Source organism: Ambystoma mexicanum, chromosome 5p (genome assembly GCF_040938575.1).
Source record: "Ambystoma mexicanum isolate Mex_15411 chromosome 5p, UKY_AmexF1_1, whole genome shotgun sequence".
Lineage (NCBI taxonomy): Eukaryota > Metazoa > Chordata > Amphibia > Caudata > Ambystomatidae > Ambystoma > Ambystoma mexicanum.
Window position 1 is genome coordinate 806,760,491 of NC_090930.1, and position 21,212 is coordinate 806,781,702.

Below are 21,212 nucleotides of genomic sequence, written 5' to 3' on the forward strand. Positions count from 1 at the left end.
TTGTGGTCTCTTGTTGTTCCAATAACCTTTTCCTTTTACCAACTCCTAAGAGTATTCTAAATGCGAACAGTAAGATATTAATGTCCCCAGCTCCCTAGCTATAGAAGTCCTCTGAGGGTGTAGGTTGTGTCTGTGGGTCATCCAAAAAGGGCCTTTACTGATTTGGAAACTAAAAGGTGTACAGTATTGAAGTGTATTTGTGTGTTACTTTTTATATTGCTCCTTTCTAAAGGTGGCTTACTCTGACTGATAAATAAAATGTATAATTGTTTATTATTCAAGAAACATTGTGTGTAAGTGTTTATTTGAATACTTGTCACTGTGAATCTCTGTGTAACTCCCCTACAGCGCACATTGACCCCTCTGGAGAGAAGCCTGGCTGCTCAACACGCTACCAAAACTGTGTAGTACAAGCTTATACCAAAGGTTAGGTTTCCTATACCTGTAGTCAGTGTTGTGTGTAGTGCACCCAAACGGTACTGCATACAAACTTTGCCTAACACTGGGCTGCGGCAACCTGAATTTTGGCTAAAAGGAGACCTGCAGCCATTCTGGAGGTCACCCAGCGGAGCCAATAATCTAAAGAAGAGAAGCCTGCATTAAATATACATAAGACAACTGCTACTGACAACCTGTATTGCCCAAGAAAACTCCTGTTGAAGTCCTGTTGTCCTTCCTGCTTCCAGAGAGGACCCTGATGGGCCCTTCTTCCCCCAACTTCTGAAAACAGTCAATTCTGTACCATGCACCAGAAGCCTGCCATCAAATGTCCTGGGACCCTCCAGCGGGTTTCCCCATCTATTTTCAAAGGTATCTCTGCTGCTACAGTTGCCATCCCAAGCTTAAGCTTGGGCCTCTGCAAGCCTTCGACCTGTGGCCCAAGATCATCAATGTTGGTGTTGTTGCTATCATGCGTGAAGCGAGGCCTTTCTGGAGCCTGTTATTTACCACCCCTATGAACCAGGCTTCTGGCCACAGTTTCTTCGTTGCTGCACATCTGCCATGTCCTGTGGGTCTCCCAAAGTCTTGGGAGCAATAAGGTCTATCCCCAGAGGTGTCTTGCCTGTCCAGCTGCAAGTCTGTTGGAGCCTTCCTGGCAGCCCTCCACATAAGGTGCGTATCAGGCCTTTTTATGCACAGAAATCTTGTCAATACGGCCATTTTAAATTATTCCTTGCAAATCACTTACACAGGCTATTTATGGCAGCACCCCCATAAATCATAGCGCTCACTTGTGACAGCCTGGCTAGCAGCAGCTTGCAAATCCACTCTTTACTTTAGTAATCGACAGTTCCTTGAAAGAAGCAACTGGGATGAGTCCTGGTCTGTTTAATTTTTTTAACACTCGCCTCCGTTAGTGAGTCCATCAAGATAATACTTTGAGTTATGTAAAAGGGAATTTGTGTTTCGTTCACTTTGTTCAACTGCCTGCATTTTGAACGTTAAAGTGTCATTAAAGCATCTTGAATCATGAACATGCTTTTCACTTTGCTTTAGGACACAAGTAATATTGTGTAAAATGAAAATGGTCTGAAACAAGGGATGCATTTCTGCTTAATTGGCTTTAATAGGGGCAGCGCAGTTGCAGCAGCATGGGCATTTCATACTTTTCTTTTCATGACAGAAGCACACCAATTGCATAGCTAGGAATGTGGTCTGAACTAACTCCCTTTCTGACCACCCACCACAAGCAGGTACAAAGGATACAGGTAGAAGTAGTGCTGTATATATTTACTGTAGCACAGATTGTACCTGTACCTCTCAACAGGACTGATATATATTCAAGGAAAGTAGCCTAATTTATCAACGGACTTACTATACCGTACGCATGTCATCGCACAACACAATGCCAAATATTCACAGCAAGGCTGATTGCACCATGTCCACATTTCTTAGCAGAACAGCTATGTTTTGGGACAGTACCTGAATTTCTTAACAGAGCTGCAGTTAAGAAATCACTAACATGACTTGGCATTTTCTGCAGCGAGCTAAATTACAGAGCAAGAACAGTATCCAAGCTCTTCTCACCAGCCTGAGATTGTGCGAGAAGATGGCATTGCTGTCATATACTTCAATCCCTTCTACTCGGTCTTGAGCTTTTCAAAATGTCTGGTTCTCCCATGTCCGATTACTGAGTCCCACTGCCAAAAACCTAGCACATTTCAAAGACTCGTTATGAATCTCCCGACTAATGTAGGATACTCCAAACAGGCTTAGAGCTTTTGACAAGCCATTTATGTCAGGCAAGCCTCACATGAAAGTGCGGTGCCGTAACACCATATGCCTTTCTGTGTTAACACCCTGTTGGGAAAGGCAGCTCAGTGCGTCAATAACCCTGCTGCAGAGATTATTGTGTAACCCGTTAGTTCAAATCCTGTTAATAGGTGAGTTAATGAGTCTGCATCAGAAATATGCATTTAGGATGGAGGATAACATCTTAACTTTCGACTTATCAAAAGGACTACTAATTGTTCAGTGATTCAAAAACAAACATACATTTCATCCGGGATGCTCTACTTGTAATGGCTCATAAGACACACCTCATCAGGGCTGCTATAACTGATGGCTCAAAACACACAGCTCTTCAGGGCTGCTATACTTGTAATGGCTCAGAACACAAATCTCATGTGGGCTCCTGTACTTGGAATGGCATACAGTGTTGGTAAACCATCTGCATTCAAGAAAGTGCTGCATCTGGTCAGACAAACCCAGCCTAATGGCCAAAAGAAGGTTTGCACACATCTAAAAAAGAGCACCTAATGGTAAAGCTGCACTAGATTTTTAAATAGAAAAGGCATTTTCAGCTTTTTGGATATTAATTGGTGCTATGATAAGATACAAACTGAAAAACAGGAGACGAAGGGCAACTCTGAACCTAAGCAATACAGAAGAACAAATGTGTGGCGGGGAGGCAATGCGAAGGGACAGAGAACATACTAGACAATCCAAAACAGGAATTCGAGCACCAGGAACAGAGAGCAATGAGCTACATGATAGGGCAACAAAGAAAGTGAGAAGGGAAACACAGTTAATAATAGGACAAACTCACAATAGGAGTGAGGGGTAGAAGCAGAGCAAGAGAGACATTTGGAGACAGTAAAATAAAACAGATCAACAACTGGTGGGGAGAGAGGGAAATAGAAAAGCAAGACTATAGAAGGGCAGGCCAATAACATAACAGTGAAAAAAAGATAATCAAAAGGAGTAGCAACCACAACCGAGAAAATGAAAAAACAGATAGAGCCAGAGCAATGATATGAGAGGAAGAGGAGTTGTATCAACCGATACAGCGAGCTATACGAAGGAAAAAGCAATAGAATACAGAGATGGGAGATCCATACAACAGAGAAACAGACCGCAAAATGTGACACCGCAACATTTAAGGGTGAGAGGCAGAGCGTCAGTAAGTGAGAGACAGGGGAAACAAAGTAGAAAAGGGAAGGAGAGATGGAGCAAAAACATGGAGTTGCTGTCAAGCAGGTAGTGCCAGGCAGCAACAGTAGCAGAGAAGTGATTCTGGTAGAGTGAGGGACTTGATTTATGAAATCACCCAATGTAACAAGCTGGCATCTATAGTAACTAACAAAATGTATGCCCAAGTATCCTGAAAATGAAGCTGGTTGGTATGCCAACCATACTAATAATAATGTTTTCCACAGGTGCAATACTTTATTTAGAACCACTTTGAAATACAGCTGTTTTGTCACATGTTTGAGCAGTTTTAATTTTACGCACAAATTGGATAGTTGTCAGACACTTTTTACTCTCTTGCGAAGGAGGAAAATCATTTTTACACTTGAAATATGGATTATACTCTCCAATTCTAATAATTGGGAGTAAAATATTCTCACTCCCAAAATCCTATCTGGAGCACTGCTTCCCGCAACAGAGATCAGAAACACAGCTCAGCAGAACCCAAACGCAACAAGTTTAGCAACTACACCCACAACTTCCATTTACATGACCAACAGCAGAAGTAAGTGTGCCCAGGGGTGGTCACTTTGAAAAAATGGAATAAGGAGCACAAGTGTACTTTTTTCATATTCCCCTCCTGCCGTATAGAATGAATAGGCACAAAATCCTGGCATGAATAGGCATAAAATCCACTGCCTAAACGCATCTCTGACCCGACTGATCTGTGACATTGTAGCCTAGGACCACCCCCCACCAAAACAGTAGGGTCGGCCCTAGTATGGTGAGATTGAGAGTGTACCCCCCTACATTTCTTACTTCACCTGTTCTTCCAAAAGTTGCTTTTATACTACATTTCTTAACAACCTGTTGAGTTTGTCAAAGCTTTTGAGACTTCCAACTCCCATATTTGACTTTGGGGAGGCAGTGGGCCTACTTAAGTGACAAAGGACTACTGCAGTTAGGTGCCTGCTTAAAATGAGGATGGATGCATGATAGGTTTTAATTCACTGTTCTTTTCACTTGCTACAGTTTCACTGCTTTACTTGACTGTATTGCATTTACTGAATTTTAGTGTAAAGTATGGGTATTCACATTTTGAGATGTGTGGGGGCATTATATGCTTTTCTTGGGTTTTATTTGCCTAGTGTGTTAAAGCCTAATAAATATTATTATACGCCTGCGTGGAACCCTATTACTTAACTGTCGCCAAGTTTGGTTAACTGTATTTACACGAAAGCACCTGATCTCCCGACTTGCTGCTTCAACTTGTGCAAGTTTGGCTTGACAAAGTGTCAATACTTGTGCTCAGGGGCCAGGGCAAGGCTGTGTAGGAAGACAGGAAAGGATAGAGTTGAGTTCTAAATGTCCCTTCCTTGTGGACTCTTCTGTCCCGGTGTAGCGCTGCTGCTGATGTAGCAATTGCTACATATGATAGATACCTTCTGTACATGAGCAGTTTTTTATCATCCTCCACCTGCCATACTAATAGGAAGACTGCCAAGTGGAGAGCGTTGTACTGTTTGTCCTTTGATGTTGGTCTAACACAATTTCAGAGTGATTGCAACCTGACTTTGTGGTAGTCCTTTTAAAATTTACAGTGGATGGAGTGTGACAAACAATCCTTGGGCAAATAAACTTATACAACCCAGTGGATGTATGTGCCTCATCACGAAAACACTGTTTTTAGATCGGGTACTTGTCTCTTTCCATGCTAACACATAGGGGGAGAGAGTGGTTGACGGGCACATTGATGCAAGGCTGAATGGTGCATAACATCTAGAAGTATTTAGTGTCTCTTCTTATCCCATCCCCTGTTTTTGTAGGCGGCCCAGCAGTGCTACACAGGGACAGACGAGTCCACAATGAAGGGACATTCAGAACTCAACTCTATCCTTTCCTGTCTTCCTACACAGCCTTGCCCCTGTGGGCGTTAAAACCCACAGTAGTTTCTTTCTCTGTGAGAAAGAACTGTGCCCTGAACCACGGTGGTTTTATTCCAAAGAACAGGCTGACTACCTGGCTTTGGAAAACAGACTATTCTTTGGTTACTCTCACTTCAACTCGAATACAGGTGGCAATTGTCCAAACCTTCGTGTTACACACCTGATTTAAGAAGGGAATTCCCTGTTAACCTAATTAATTGCCCCCTTATACTTTGTAAAGCCCACTTGCGGGATACCGACCTAATAAAAAGGAGCAACTACAGGCACGTGCGACAGAACGGCTGCAGACTCCACCAATGGAAGTCCTGTTGTATCCGTCTCTCACTTTGGGCCTGCAGTCCTACACTGTGTAATCACTGTCCTACAGGCCCTGGCCTGCAGGCTCACACTGTGTGATCACTGTCCCGCAGGTCCCTGCTGCTCTGGGCCCCCCAGACCAGCCTGGTGCCCTTGGTCCAGCCCAGGCACCCTCCTTCTGGGTGCTCCCAGCATCCATGGTGCCCCTGGCACCAAGGCCCGCGTTATCACGGCCTATCAGGGCCCTGCCCTGCAACCACTTAAGTCCGGGAGACCCGGCAAAACACGGTGCTGGTCCCCTCAGCTGCTGTGAGGCTGGCCACGTGACCACTGCCGGCCCTACAATAATGGCGTTGAGGAAGACTGCCCCCCACACCGCAATCCATTGCCTACAGGGGAAAAAGGAGGACGCGGCATCCACCGCCGTGAAAATGATATGATAATTTATTTGTATTGCGCTCACACACAAGTGTTTCAGAGCGCGAATGGAGGCAGTGATGTCATGCCCAGTGCCCTGCCGGCAGAACATCCCGGGGCACGGCGGTCTGCGAAGAAGGTGCTTGTGCAGCCATGGTGAGGGTCAGCCCGCAGCATTAGTGACCCAGAAAAGAAAGGGGAACCGGAGCAGCCGCTACCGCGTATGGGGGAGATCAGAGGAAATGCAGCATCCGCAGAAAGGGGCTGTGTCCCGACTGAAATCAGAAGCCGCCGGGGAAAAAAGGGAAAGTAAAGTGGCATCCACCGCAAGGAGAGGAAAGGTGTTGACGGCCTCCACCGCTCCGCTTGGCAACATCCTGCTATGCGGGAGACCCGCTGCCACCATAGGGTGGGATGCCTCACCCGGCATCTGAGGAGGCGAGTGCCCGCCCCCCGCAAGCGACACCAGAAGCAGGTGTCTTACCGTGGTGCCGGCCCCCACAGAGAGATTCCCGGGCCAACCGGTGGTGTGGGTTCTGTGCTCCCGACACCGGAACCAGAGGGAGAAAGGTAAAGTCACAGGCCGGTAGGCGGTGATTAAAAATGCTCCGGTTTGGAGTAAAGGAAAGACTGCCAGTGGCCACCATCACTACAGGACAGTACCTGCCAGCACTGTGCTGTGCCGGCAGCCCCTGCGTCATCCCGGGGCTCCGGCGGTGAAGATATGTGCGCTCTAGATCGGAGCGCTGGAAGGAAAAAAAGATGCAATGCTCCAGAGCAATGAATGTATGGCCCCCTGCAGCGTTCAGGGCCTCTGGCGTTGAATATGAGAAGTGCTCCATGTCGGAGCAGGCATTATAAAATGTACATGAGGATCGAATGATCCAGGGCCCACCGGGCGTTGAACATCATGAAGTGCTCCGGTCTGGAGCTTGTGGAAAAAGGCCCTGCATAGGAAGATCATGGGCCGCACAGCGGTAAACTCTATACGCTCCACGTCGGAGTATGAAGGAGCCCCCCCCTACAAATACTAAGCCAACAGAAATACAATACTATCGTTGGAGTGTCAAACAAGCAGAATGCTGCATAAACAGATATCCTGGCCAACCCAGTACCGAGTGTCTCACAGCAGCACAACACACCATTGTGAAGAGCCCCATGCCTGCAAAGGGGAGCAAGAAGAAGTGGCCCCAACACCCGGCCACTAGTGTCGCCCTGCCTGCCCTACCATCTATGGACCAGGCCAGTGTGGCCCCCAGGTGAGGGTTGTGCCAGCCCGTAACAGGGACACGACCTGCCCTCATATCCTGCCACTAGTGTCACCCTGCCAGCCCTGCAAGTGGCCCTAACATCCCGAGTGGCCGGGGGCTGGGAGATAAGAAGTGGCGCAGACACCCTGTCACCTGTGTCCGGCCAATCAACGTCTTGCTGCTTTACACCCACCACAAAGAAAAAGTGCAATGAGCAAGAAAGGGTTTCGGCTATGTATGAGTGCTTATGCGCTCTCCTGTGCCACCACAGTGAAGAGACACTCCTGCCAGGGGGGTGGGGGGAGCATGGCCAAAAAGTTGGGGTGAGTAACATGTAGCCACCCCATGCACTGTAAACATCATGTGGCACAGCCTAGACTCCCTGCTACCCGCATATCGCTGCCTGCCCCTAAAATCAAAGGACTGAATGAGCCTGAATGTGGTGCAGCCTAGATGCCCCGCTACCCGCGCCTCGCTACCTGCCCCAACATCAAGTGACCAAGCTGATGTGGCCCCTGGTGCTCCCAGGTGTGGCTTTATCAGCCATTGAACTGTGCGATCAACAGACCTTGACACGTGGTAGTGACTATCCTGAACAAACACTGATGCAAAGTGAACTGTTCTCCTGCAGTTCTGCAAGTGCTCGGAGAAGACTCAGTAAACGTGTTTAGATGCTGGGAGCATGCATGTAGATTATATGCTTAAAGTGGTCCCAGTTAAATGGATGTGAAGCTGTGCTCCCGTAGTTTGTAGGCATGCTCTATATGGTGCCAGCAGCTAACAATGGCGTCATTCAGTGGTTGAAGTTCCACTTACCCCATGTTAATAAAGGGTCTTATAAAATGTGGTAGAGCTGCCAACATTCCACCAGCAGTTCGCCAACCTCAACTGTCACCCGCTGAATATATTTAGAGTGTTCGATGTGTGTCATATGTCTGCAACTATCCGAGTCCCTATGTATGTATTATTGGTCTATACTACTATTTGTCTACCCTACAATTCCCAAGAGGTATAAGTATGGTTGTTCTCTAACAGGGGTGGGGGGGGACGGGGTGGGGAGGGAATAATTTGTGTTTCAGTAACATTTGTTTGTTCATTATGAAAAAGGAGGAGTGTTGCATGACCCTCCCAAGTCTATTGCCCTTTTAAAATGGTGCGTCTACCATCCAAAGTGTATAGTCCTTTTAAGGTGGGCCACGACTATGCCATGGCGCGACCTAATAAAAGGAGCACCTGCAGGCACGTGTTGACAGAACAGCTACAGACTGCAACAATGGAAGTCCTGATGTATGTGTCTCTCACTTTGGGCCTGCAGGCCTACACCGTGTGATCACGGTCCTGCAGGTCACTGCTGGTCTGGGTGCCCCAGACCAGACATTTGCCCTGGGTCCAACCAGGGCTTTCAGTGGGGTAAGAAATTGAGGGTGGGTAGGGGGCTCATTTGGGGGGGGGGGTGGCTTGCATGATGGGCATGGCCTGAAAAGTACACCAACCATAGTGAGGTACGCAAACAAATATATAAATATGCATTTATATATTTTTGGGCGTACCGTACTATGGTTGGTGTACTTTTCAACCCATCTTTTATAACCATAGAATTATGTTACATATTTCTACGTTTATAAAAGATGGCTTGAATTTCAGGGGGAGTTCAGTTCATATTCTAACATTTGGGTGGGAGCTTACTTGCGCAAAATAGTGCAGGGTAAGTATTTAGATTTCTTAAGGGGGAGGGGTGTTAACACTGGTCACATGAATTCCAACATCTGGAAACACTTAAAAACGAGATTGTGAAGCAGTACGTGAGAGTAACGAATTGGAATGAGGGGTTTTAGGTTGTGAAAAGTAAAATAAAGTCGATCATGAGCATTTTGAGGGTGAAACAGTCGAAACGCTAATGGTTGCACTTATAGGAGCCTGTTATACGGATGTGCAGCTCGTATGAACTTGTACATCTCCCTGGGCAGTTACTGAGCGCGGACATGCGAGTGCACAAAATGCTTCTTACAAGGACTCGACGTGCTTGATCTGCTGCAGCTTGAGCACCTCCTCCTTTCTCTTCCGTCGCTCTCTACGGTCCCGTTTAGGAGAAACTGAGTCTAGTTGATCGTGCCGTTGGGAAGAGGATGATCGGCGACGCCGGCGCCTGCTCGACTCGCCTTCCTCCCGCTTCCTCTCAGTCAAGGACATGACTGTCTCACAGCAAATTGAAGCCGAGTTTAATTCTCACACTCGGCAAAGCAAAAACGTATCACGTTGACCCAAGCAACTATGGTATTATTGATTAGGTGATACTAGCACGTTAGCGACAACTTCCTTTTAGAGGAACGGCACTAGCAACGTAAACTCTTCACGTGACTTCAACGATAAAAGTATGACTCCTGTGCTGTTAGCCTCATAGTTAAGTGTTGGCGACTTGGCGCAAAGTTAAGTGTAGGCGCTGTCCATGCAGTTAAACATGAGTTTGTTAGCCGAGGGAACCCTTGTTACATCGGAACAGGAGTTTAAGATCGTAAACTTAAATATCCAGAATTTACGCTGATGATACAAGCGTTCACAGAATTCTAGGTAAGACCCACCGGAGGCTTCATCTTATCTTCTTTAACTACTACACCAGCAGCCACCGCTCCCCACATTTAACAACTTTTAAGAATAGCATTAACCGTCTCTGAAAGATATCATGAAATGGAGCGTTCTCCAATGAGCAAGGGTCGCGACCAGGGCTTTAAGTGGGGTAAGAAATCGAGGGAGGGGGGGGTCCTCATTTGGGGGCGTGGCTTGTGGGAGGGGCGTGGCCTAAAAACTACGCAAATCGTAGGGTAGACACACAAATATATATATATTATATATTTGTGTGCGTACCTTACTATGGTTTGTGTACTATGCAAGCCATCTTTTCTAAACATAGGAATATGTAACATATTTCTAGGTTTATGAAAGATGGCTTGCAAAGTACACAAACCATAGTAAGGTACGCACACAAATATATAACATTTATATATATTTGTGTGCATAACCTACGGTTTGACTAGTTTTCAGGCCATCATTTTTAAACATTTCGGGTTTATAAAAGATGGCTTTGAGAGTACACATTTCAAGCCATCTTTTATAAAGCTTTGACTACCGACAAAATTGTCCGTCGGCAAAGCTTTATAAAAGATGGCTTGAAATGTGTACTCTCAAAGCCATCATTTATAAACCTTGAAATATGTCGAGGAATCCCCAGGTTCGCCGAGGGTTAAAGATGCGTCAGCGACCTGGGGAAACAAAGGGACAGTACGTCAGTAACTGCCTCTGGTGACCTCGCGCGAGGGGTCACCAGACGCAGTTATTATGACTGACGGAAGTGGCAGCCAGTCACAGCGTCGCTGTGGCTGGCTGCCATTTCTGTCAGCTTGCCTGACTTCATTGTAGGCGCATCTCAGCCGCGACGGGATAATGCATCCCGCGACTCCCGCCAATGTTGCTGTAGGACGGGGGCCCCGGCTCAGTCCCACTTTTTGGAGACTACCGGGGCCCGGCAGGCCCCGGCCCACTTTAAGCACTGGTCGCGACCCTGTACAACCAATCTCCACAGGTCTCTGAAATGACTTTTGCTATGTAGGCCTATAAGGGTGAGTAGGCAATAAATCACCTACTCATAGCTCTAAACTCATGCTTAGTGGGGACAGCCCACAGCTGCGCCCCCCCACTCCAGTTTGTAGGCATCCACCACCTCACTCATCATACTAGACCTCCCCCATCGGCCAGCTCCCCCTACCCGAAATGACCCCTTGGGAATTCCCTGAAAATAAAGAGGCAGGACCAGTTTTCAAAGGTGGAAGTCACAATTGCAGCAGCAAGCTTTATTGAAGCATCAAGCCAGGAGTTATTTTACAGGTGATCTGTTTCTCCACCACACCTCAGGATTATTCTACGGTGGGTGTGGCTTCCTAAGCACCTCCCCACCCCGTCAGTGTCCAGAGGACCCTGCTGGGTAGACCCCTCCCTCCCTAGCCAGTACCTCTCTACCAATGGCCATTTCTTAACTTAGTTTTTTATTTTTTGTTATTTTATTTTTCTTCTTTCTATTCATGAATTTTCTCTTCACATTCTAGCCTTTAATTCATTCCTTCTTCACATTCTATCCTATTTCTATTCATTAATTTCTTTCTTTACATTCTACCCTTTCATTGGTTCTTTTTCTATTTCCCATTTCTTTCTTTCCCCCACTCGGTGCCCCTTACCCCTCATCTAACCCATCCCCCTTCCACCATTCCTGAGTCCCTGTTCACTCCCCCAGTGCTTTCATCCCTTTTCGGTTTTGTCCATTTCCCCGCATACGGTTTCCTTTCTCAGTTCTTTCTAGTCCCCAAAATACATATCATTCCCTCCCCAAGTTGTTCCTATGCCCCACAGCTTAGTTCCCCAAATGCCTTTGCCTGCCCCCTCCAACTCCTTCCATTGCTAATCAATTCCAATCCCAGTACCCTCATTCACTTCCCCGGCTCTTCCAGTACCCCCATACCCAAGTCTATTCAACCGCCCAATTCATTCCAGACCCAAAATCCTTACTCCCCCCCAATGACTTTCCGTCCCCCAACTCTTCCTATTCCCCAACTCCTTCCCATTTCCCCAATTCATTCCTTACCCAACTCCTTCCCTGCCCCATTCTTATCCATTTCCCAATCCTTCCTGTAACCAAATTCTTCCTGTTCCCCACTACTCCCCCTTCCCAAGTTTTCATTCCCCCATTACTTTCTCTTCCCCCATTTGCTTTCATCGCCCTTCTCCCGAGCTTCCCACATGCTCCCCGCGTTAGTGTTGGAAGGCCTTCCAAGACCCCTTTCCCCGGGGCTCCCCTGAGTTTAGTACTCCTGGGCGCCGTACATTCTAAGTTATTGGCTGCGCAGTCCCTTTGTGGTATCTGACAGCGATTTCTCTTGGGATTGACCTGTGACTCCGCCATGACTCTCTGCTGGTTACAGACACCAGGTCCTGGCTCACCCTGGAGCAAGGGACTTACAACCAACATTCGCCTCACGCACTCATTCATCACAACATTGATGCCATCAGAAGGGCCACTCCAGACGTGTCGGGCAGCGTGTCGAACCTTGGAGAGGGGCTCCGACCCGACCTTCGCCCGTGTGTGAAAGCATCTCTCTTACGGACTGCCACCACTGAGGTCCTTAACTGGAGGGCCTGCCCCCACCTGGCGGTGGTGGCGTCAACTGTGTCTTTAACATTATCTAATCTGTTCTAGCTTGGAGGCCCCCCTGCAACAACCGAAAAACGTACACACCTTACAAAACCGCTGAAAGCGAAGAAATCCCCAACCTTAACCAAAGGGTGAACTAATGTAATCTTAGACCAACAGAAACCTGAGTTACCCATGGCTTACCCCTTAACCCTAAACAGAATGAAAGACCTCTAAGTTTTTTCGATATCCTACTGTCAGACGAGGGCGGGTGGGACTTCGGGCAGGGGGCTGAGGAAAGAGACTGGGCTCTGCAGTCCCCCGCCTTATAGCCGCTCCCCAGAGCACGGCCGGATGTGGCTGGGCCCGGGGACACCTCTTCCTCTTAAGGAGGAGGCAAATTGGGAGTGCCCCACCCTCCTACTCGAATCTCACTGTTAATTGCCTACAAATTTGGAAGTTCACAAATCATGGCCCCACAGCCCTATGTAATCCCGATGCAATGGCCATCCCAGTTATTCTTGTCCCCCTATTTGCTTGCCTTGTTCATATCCTGTCACTTAAAACAGGGGCCCTTATATGTCATGACCTGTCTAAGGTACTGTGTAATATCTTTGGGCGTAAACCCCCTCCTCCCCCACTCCCAAATCCTATCTGGTCACTGACAAAACCTATGCCCTAAAAGGGCCTAAAGTGGCTCAGCACAAAACCCCACAACCCTTGCCCGTTATCCCCATTCGAAGAAACTTCAGCTAATCGTCAGCAAACAAACTTCAACTGATGCCAAACAGAAATAAGGCATGCAAAACGCCAAGCCAATATGACACACCTTAAAACCACCAATTTGCCCACCTATGCCCTGCATAGTGCGGCACCCCCAGCCAGAAACTACCCATGTGTCCCGCCTGTCTGCAAGTCTTTCGACCCTCTTTCACGAGGCGGGGTGCTCATTCCCGGCCTCCGCCGTAAAAACCAAGCCAAAATCAGCATAACCTACATCAAAACATTTCCATGTGTCCTATGAGACCACCACTCCACAAAATCGTCTAGGTCACCAAGGAAGAGGTGGCCCACAAATGTAAAAGGCTATTCATTCTTTTTGGGACACTGTTTGAATAGTACCCAAAGGAGGGTGTTTTGATTAACCGTGATACAAATTGTGCATTTTAAAGAATATTCATTCATCAAAGCCTGTCAAAAAAAAACTAGCTGCAATGCACGAAACGACCTTAAGCTACAAGCGTAGTGGCGCAATTTGTGATCTGCGCAGCGCCTTGAGTGCCGGGCCCAACAGAATGCCCCTCAATTAGCGTTGCCCCGCATTGTGTCGCTGATTATATGATGGGGTCACAAATTCGTTGCGTGGCCGGGACTTGCTACTTGTCTTTCACCAAAATATACGTTTGAATTGCAAGGTTTGGTAACGGATGGATTGTGGATGGGTCAGTGCGAGTGTTGTTGTGGCTTAATGCCTCACCTCATTCTAAGGGTGATCTGATAGGATTTGGTGGAGCGCTCAGCGGGGGAGGCAGTTGCAAATGTAAATATTTCTGTTGTGCTTCCGGGGCCTGTTTGTTTCCAGATGGCAGGGACCGGGGTACGAGTGAAGCAGGTGAGCTGGCGATGTATTACGGGGCATGATTTGATCTAAGGTGCCTCAATCGTGCACCCCTGTGTTTTTTTGTTGTTTTGGGGGGCCATTAGCGATTGTCCCCCCACAGTCAACACTTCAGTGCGAGCGCCCTAAAGGTGACGGCTACTAGTGAGACAAGCTACACAGCAAGGCGACCCACCGTCTAATCTCACCGTAACCTCCCCCATATGACCATCGCTCGGGGTGGCTACCACTACCAGAATGCATTGGGGCAATACACTAGTTGTCCAGAAAAACTCATCCAAATGCTGCCCACTGTCCTCGGAGCCCTCATAAACCAACCGCCACAAGTCCTTAATGTTAATTAACTGTTTTCATGCTGGCGTTGTTGAAGGAGAAATCGAGAACCTGATTGATTCCCGGCACCCACATTAACTGATTGTGCCCCAGAGACCAATTGCGCAACATACATCCTATTCTTTCCCTAAAGAACGCCCGCAACCTGAGATTAACAATGAAAGCCATCTGATATTTGCTGAAGACCAGACAGTTAAAACCCAACTCTGCAGCAGTATTCACTTCCGCAAATAGTACATGTGTGAGAGCAGAGTGGAGGCAGGCACATAAACATGCAAGCAATTGTTGACCATATCGAATGCCCAGGTTGTTTGCTGCAACAGTCTTCCAATACCCCAAAACAGCAAAGATGTGCAATAATGGATAGAACCAGTGCTTTAAGTGGAGTAAGAAATTGAATTGTACCCATGTATTCCGGGGGAGGCTGAGTGGGGCTTTGTGCACCGCTTCCTCTCAGCATCCTGTTCCTCATCAGCTGTGAAGCAGGCTGACTGACGTGCCTTCCGGAGGCTCCACCTCCAGGGGGTGGCGAGGGGGTTTTGTGAGTGTTTCTCCGGTGGATCTGGGAGGGAAACACTGATGTAACGGCCCTTTCCTAAGGGGATTAAATGTTTGTTCTCCCTCATTGGTGGATTTCTCCCGGTCCTGCAGTTTAAAAAAAGCTGCTCAGCAAGTGGAATTCCTGTTTGCTGCTTATGCTCCTGCCTACAACATGGGAAAGCGCTGTGCTAAACTCAGGCACCCTCTCCTCGTCTTCCTCTTCACCTGAGCTTCGCAGGAGGAAGAAGAAAAAATCAAGGCATTTTTCCTTATCCAGGAAGGACCTAAAGAAGTTGCTACAGCATCATGGCCGTACGCATGGGCACAAGCGCCCGCGTTGGTCGGCTTTTTTATCCTCTTCTGGCGCAGAGTCCTCCTCTGCCGCTTCCTGTTCATCATCAGCTGACGCAGAAGGGAAATATCTGGACAGGGAAGAGGTGGAGGCAGTTCTTACTCAAGTTTGGGACTGGATTTTTTTGTTTTTTGAGTCCTTGGTACCAGTGGAAGGGGCTGACCCCACTATTTGCCAGTATAAGCATACCTTGAGGATGGGGTTGCCTTTGGTTTCTAATATCCGGGCTAAGATCCTTCATGAATGGCGTGACCCAGAGAAGATTGCCATGCCGCACTTTCAAGAAGTTGAAGAAGGTCGTGGATGGAGGTTCTGACTGTGCCCCAGTGCTGGCTGACATGCAGTGGCAGGTTGAACCTTTGTCCGATCTGGCGTTTGTCTGGCATTTTATGGAGTGCGTGGTTCGGCCATGGCCATGGGTGCTGGTGTGTCGGCCCGGAGGCATGTGCATCTGCGGGATGGGAAAAGTGAAGGTTCACAGAAGGCAGCTGCCCTAAAACTTCCTTTTGGTGATTTACTTGAGGATAAAGTGCATAGATGTTTCGTGCTGACAAACACATGGACAAATTATGGCAGAAGTCTACCTTGACGGTCAAGAAATCTTCTGGTATGGGGACCGGACGGTCTTTCCCTGGTTACTCCTCCCGCTCTTTTTGGAGAGCCAGGGGGGCCGTGGTCGTCCATGCTCTTCTCGTCCGGACCCAGCCCAGAAGTCCTGATGGTTTGGGCAGGCCAGTGGGCGAACGTCTCCGACTGTTTTTTCCATTATGAGACAGGTGGTGCTCAGATTCTTCGGCTCTGGAAACCGTTCGGAGGTGTTATCGAATAAACTTCCTGTCTCTCCCTGTCCAGGATTGCATGGTTCGAACTGCTGTTCCCCGATCGCTAACCAAGAGGTTGGCTATGTGAACTGCCCTTTCCGAATTGTTGCTGAAGGCGGCAATCATGCCCGTTCCCTTCCCGCTCCGGGGTCTGGGTTTCTACTCACAGGTATTTCTGATCCCAAAACCTTCAGGCATGTCTCTCTCGCCTCATCTTGGACCTCAAGGCTCTGAACTGCTTTGTCCGGAAGGAACGCTTCAAAATGGAAACTTTGCAGAACATTCTCCCGATGTTGCACAGGAGGGACTGGATGGCGTCCCTGGATCTCCAGGATGCTTATTACCACGTGTCGCTCCGCCCCTGCCACATGAAGTTCTTGCGTTTTGCAGTGGGATCTTGACATTTTCGTTTCCGAGTGCTCCCGTTCGGGTTGCGCTCGGCCCCCAGGGTGTTCGCCAAGCTGGTGGCTCCCCTGGTGGCGCATCTACACCTGAGGGGCATTCAGATTTTTTCCTACCTGGACGACTGGTTGGTAAAGGCGGCCCTCCGGCGGACGGTCCTAGCTCATCTCCTGCTGTTTTGCCAGACTTTGCAGGACTGGGGGTTTCTGGTGAACTGGCAGAAGTCTCATGTGGACCCTCTCAGGATCTGGTTTTCATTGGGGCTCAAATTTGCACCAGGATGGGGAGGGCTTTTCTGTCCCAGAAGAGGGTCAGTCACCTGCTGTCTGTTTTGGGCAGAGTTCTCAGGAGGTGGTGTGTCACGGCTCGCCTGTTGCTCATGCTTCAGGGGTACATGGCATCTTGCGTGTTTCTGGTTCCATGGGCTCATCTTCATCTGCGTCCTCTGGTGTCTTACCAACTCTCCCACTGGCTCCCGGCTTTTCAGGTTTATGAGGCCTTGATCCCGGTGTCTTCGGCTTTGAGGGCCTCCTTACTGTGGTGGTTGCGGGTTCCGAATCCCCGGGAAGGGGTGTCCCTGGTCCGTCCTCCTTTGACTACTCTTACTACAGACGCCAGGAGAAGGGGTTGGGGGACACGATGGGCGTTCTCTCGGCCCAGGGGTTGTGGGCTCCGGAGAAGGGCCGTCGTCCGTCCAATTGGAGAGATTTGTGTGCCATTCTCTGGGCCCTGGAAGGCCTGGCAGTGTTGGTCCGGACAGACAATACCACAGCATTGGCATATGTCAACCGCCGGGGGGGGGGGGTACGGCTGCTTCTTGAATGCTCTGGCAGCTCAGATAGGTTCCTGGGGGAAGTCACATCTGTTGTCCCTGATGGCCTCTCATGTCAGGGGGGTGGACAATGTTTGAGCGGATCTACTCAGCCGCCAGTTCCCCTACTCTGCGGAACTGGTTCTGTCGGACAGGGTATTTGCAGAGATCTGTGTCAGGTTCAGGCTCCCTGTTCTGGATCTCTTTGCCTCTGCGGCCTCTGCAAAAGTTCCTCTCTTCTGCTCCCGGTTTCCGGCCGAGGGAGCTTGGGGGGGGGGGGTGGATGCCCTCGCTGTGGAGTGGCCTCAGGGTCTCCTTTATGCATTCTCTCCTCTTCCCCGTGTGGATCAGCGCATCAGGGAGAGCAGGTAGACTGTGTTGTTGGTTGCTCCGTTCTGGCTCCGCCTGAGCTGGTTCCACTCCCTGTTGGAACTTCAGGCCTGGGATCCTTGGTTGATTCTAAATTGGCCTTGTTCCCTGCAGGCGGGTCTGGGGTTTGGGGTCCGACAGATTCAATGGGCAGTATGGCTATTGCACAGTCTCGGTTGATATCCCAGGGGTTTTCGGGTCCTGTGATCGAGTCTATCATTAATGCTCGTAGACCTTCTACTCTGAAGGCGTATGACAGACACTGGGGCCACTTCTGGGATTGGTGTGGGTAGTCTGAGATCCCCCTCCTGCGTTGCGGTCTGCCCCTCTATTCTCCAGTTCTGTTAAACTCACCTGGTTCCCACAGGAGCGTAGATTGAACCCGGACAGCTGCGGCCTCCACCAGCGTGAAGCGTAGGGCAAAGATGACCATATTGACCGACCCCCTCAGTCTTGTAAGCTTGACTTGTAGAAGTATTCTCCTGTAGATGGAGAAAGGTATTTAGCCCCGTGGATGTGAATGCAGACCCCCCTCCCTGCTCCCGTTCTTCCCACTTGCCACCTCCGATATTCCCGGTCAGTGTCCTCACCTTATGTTTTTGATTGGTGAGCTCTCCATCCTGCGTGGCATGCAGGGGCGCGTAGATACCAGTTACTTCACTGGTTTTAGGTGTTGGGGTTCTGGACGGTTATTGAGTCCGGAGTTTTGGCAAGTTTTTAAAGAGTTCAAAATGTCCAAAGTTCACTCTTGCACTCCCCTGTTGATTTTCGGCGGCAAATTCTGTCTGAAGATTGCTGGCGGCATTTAGGTAAGAGTCTGTATTACCCAAACTATCCTGTAAAGGTGCGTGAGATTAGCTCACTGTCTTTTCCTTTTTTCCTAGATGCGGCGTATTGAAGGATGAAGCCTCCAGTGATAGCCAGGTAAGTCTCGTAATATAAGTGATTGTCTTTTTAGTCTCTTTAGGCTCACCTTGCTTTTTCTTGTCTTTTCCCCAGGTGTTGAAAATCACCGAAAAAGTGACGGAGGCAGCGCCGAGTCGGAGATGCTGTGGGCTGGTGAAAATGGAGCGGCGCTGCAGCTGGGATGCGACGCGGACCGGAAGAATTTCCCTTCAGGCTCGGAGTGATGCAGGATCCCAAATCAGGTGGGGAGTCAGATTAAAGTCTGTAATCTAACCTCTTCTTCAATTTTCCTTTCTCTCCTAGGGGCTCCGTGTTCGAGGCGGGCGTGGCAGAAGGCTGGATGCAGGTTTGCAGACACGGTGAGCGTTACGCTGCTAAATGCAGAATAACGTGAAGCGTGTGTTGAAGATCGGGCGTGGTTTAAATAGCTTTGAAAGTAGTCCCAGGTAAGAAATTCCAAGAACCACACCCGAGTGAAAAGTAGTTGGCCTGGATGCATGTGCAGCATGGTCTGCCTGAGGTAAGTAATGACTATGAGCCTGGCGCCTTAGGCGCCAGGACTGATTTCTACTATGAGCCTGGCGCCTAAGGCGCCAGGACTGAACCCAGATAGCCCCTAGCCGGGGCTTCTGAGGTTTATACAGATGTACGGATGCCTGCTTCCGGGGCGGATGGGCTTGGTCCAGCTGCCCGGGGGTAGGCATCATGACAGCACTCGCCCCCAAGGCCCCCCCTAAGGTTGTTCTTCCTCTGGGCCCTGGTTTGTCTGGGAAGTTCTGATGGAATTTCTTCACTAATTGAGGTGAATGGACGTGGTCACTGGGTTCCCATGACCTTTCCTGTGGTCCGTAACCTTTCCAATCGATTAAATAAAAAGTTTAGATTTAACAATCTTAGAGTCCAGAATATCTTTTACCTCGAATTCAGGTTCTCCATCTATTAGGATGGGGTCAGGTGGCTTGGCTAATCTTGTTCCGGGTTGAACTGGTTTTAGAAGTGAAACATGGAAGACGGGATGGATCCGCATACTAGAGGGCAATTCTAATTTAACTGCTACCGGGTTGATAATTCTTTTAATGGAGTAAGGCCCCAAATATCTAGGATTAAAAGTTTGAGTCCCTTTTAGGGGTATGTGTCTGGTTGCCAGCCAAACTTGATCTCCAATTTGATAATGGGGAGTGTCACTCCTATGCTGATCAGCATTCTTCTTGTATTTATCCTTTGCTTTTTTCAAATGTTCTGTTGCTTCCTTAAAGGCTTGAGTAATAGTAGAATTCAGATGGGTCACTGCCGGCATTTCCAAGTGTTGAGGTGAATCAAGTTCTGAGGTTCGAGGATGATGACCATAAATGGTATAAAAGGGGCTTTGTCCGGTTCCTGAGTGTACTGAGTTATTGTATGCGTATTCGGCAATCCATAATATATCCTTCCAATTGCCCTCGGTCTGATGTAACATGCAACGTAGGTATTGTTCCAGAGTCTGGTTGGTCCTTTCCGTCTGACCATCGGTCTGGGGATGGTGACTAGTAGATAACCTCACGTTGATTTGCGCTAGTTGGCAACATTTCTTCCAGAATTGCGAAATGAATTGACTACCTCGATCTGACACCAATACAGAAGGAAATCCATGTACTCGAACGATGTTTTCAAGGAATTCCTTGGCCAAAACTGAAGCAGAAGGTAATCCCTTTAAAGGAATAAAGTGAGACATCTTGGAAAAAAGGTCAACAACTACTAGAATGGTGTTAAACCCGTTACATGGAGGTAGATCTGTAATGAAGTTTAGGGATAAAGTGTGCCAAGGTGTAGGTGGAATATCCAAAGGCTGTAAAAGACCGGCTGGTTTCTTCTTCTGGCTTTTGTTTTGGGCACAGATCCCACAAGACAACACAAATGACTTTATGTCCTTTCGCCAGGTGGGCCACCAGAATTGTCTTTTAATTTTAGCTTCAGTCTTGGCAATACCTGGGTGTCCTTCCATCAAAGCATCATGGTAATTGGAGATTACCAGTTCTTGCAGTTCCTTGTGTGATAAAAACAGACGCCCTTGATAGTAGGGTAACTCATTAATGACTGAATAATCTGGGCCTCTTTTGTTCCAGTCCTGCAGGGCTGTTGAATCGAAAAGTTGTTGAATCTTTAAATGAATATCTTCCAAAGTCTGTAAAGTAGTTACGCCAAGGATTCTTTGTCCTGGAATTATGGGTACTGGTTCTGGGTTCGAAAATGCTTCTCCCATTCCTATTCGGGATAAGGCATCTGCCTTACCATTCTTGCAACCAGGTCGATAAGTAATCACAAAATCGAATTCGGTGAAGAATAGCCCCCATCGGAGTTGACGGGATGATTGGGCCTTGGCTGTTTTTAAATATTGCAGGTTCCTGTGGTCAGTGATTACTGTGATGGTGTGCCTAGCACCGAGAAGGTAATGTCTCCAAGCTTTGAAGGCGGATTTGATGGCTAACAATTCTTTATCGGTAACCGCATAGTTTAATTCGGGGGCTGAAAACTTTCTGGACCAAAAGGCTACAGGATGAATTTGACCGGTTTCGGGATCCTTCTG

At 48.3% G+C, this 21,212-nt stretch overlaps 1 protein-coding gene across 1 annotated transcript in view; it reads right to left on the reverse strand.

Moving 5' to 3' along the window:
* Window positions 1-9,645, reverse strand: part of RP9 (RP9 pre-mRNA splicing factor) — a 160,149-nt gene extending 150,504 nt beyond the window's left edge. Inside the window, exon 1 of the mRNA XM_069613231.1 lies at window positions 9,330-9,645. Within this exon, the coding sequence (XP_069469332.1) occupies window positions 9,330-9,511 (182 nt within the window). The 5' untranslated portion in view covers window positions 9,512-9,645. The remainder of the gene's footprint in view (window positions 1-9,329) is intronic.
* Window positions 9,646-21,212: the final 11,567 nt, after the last annotated feature.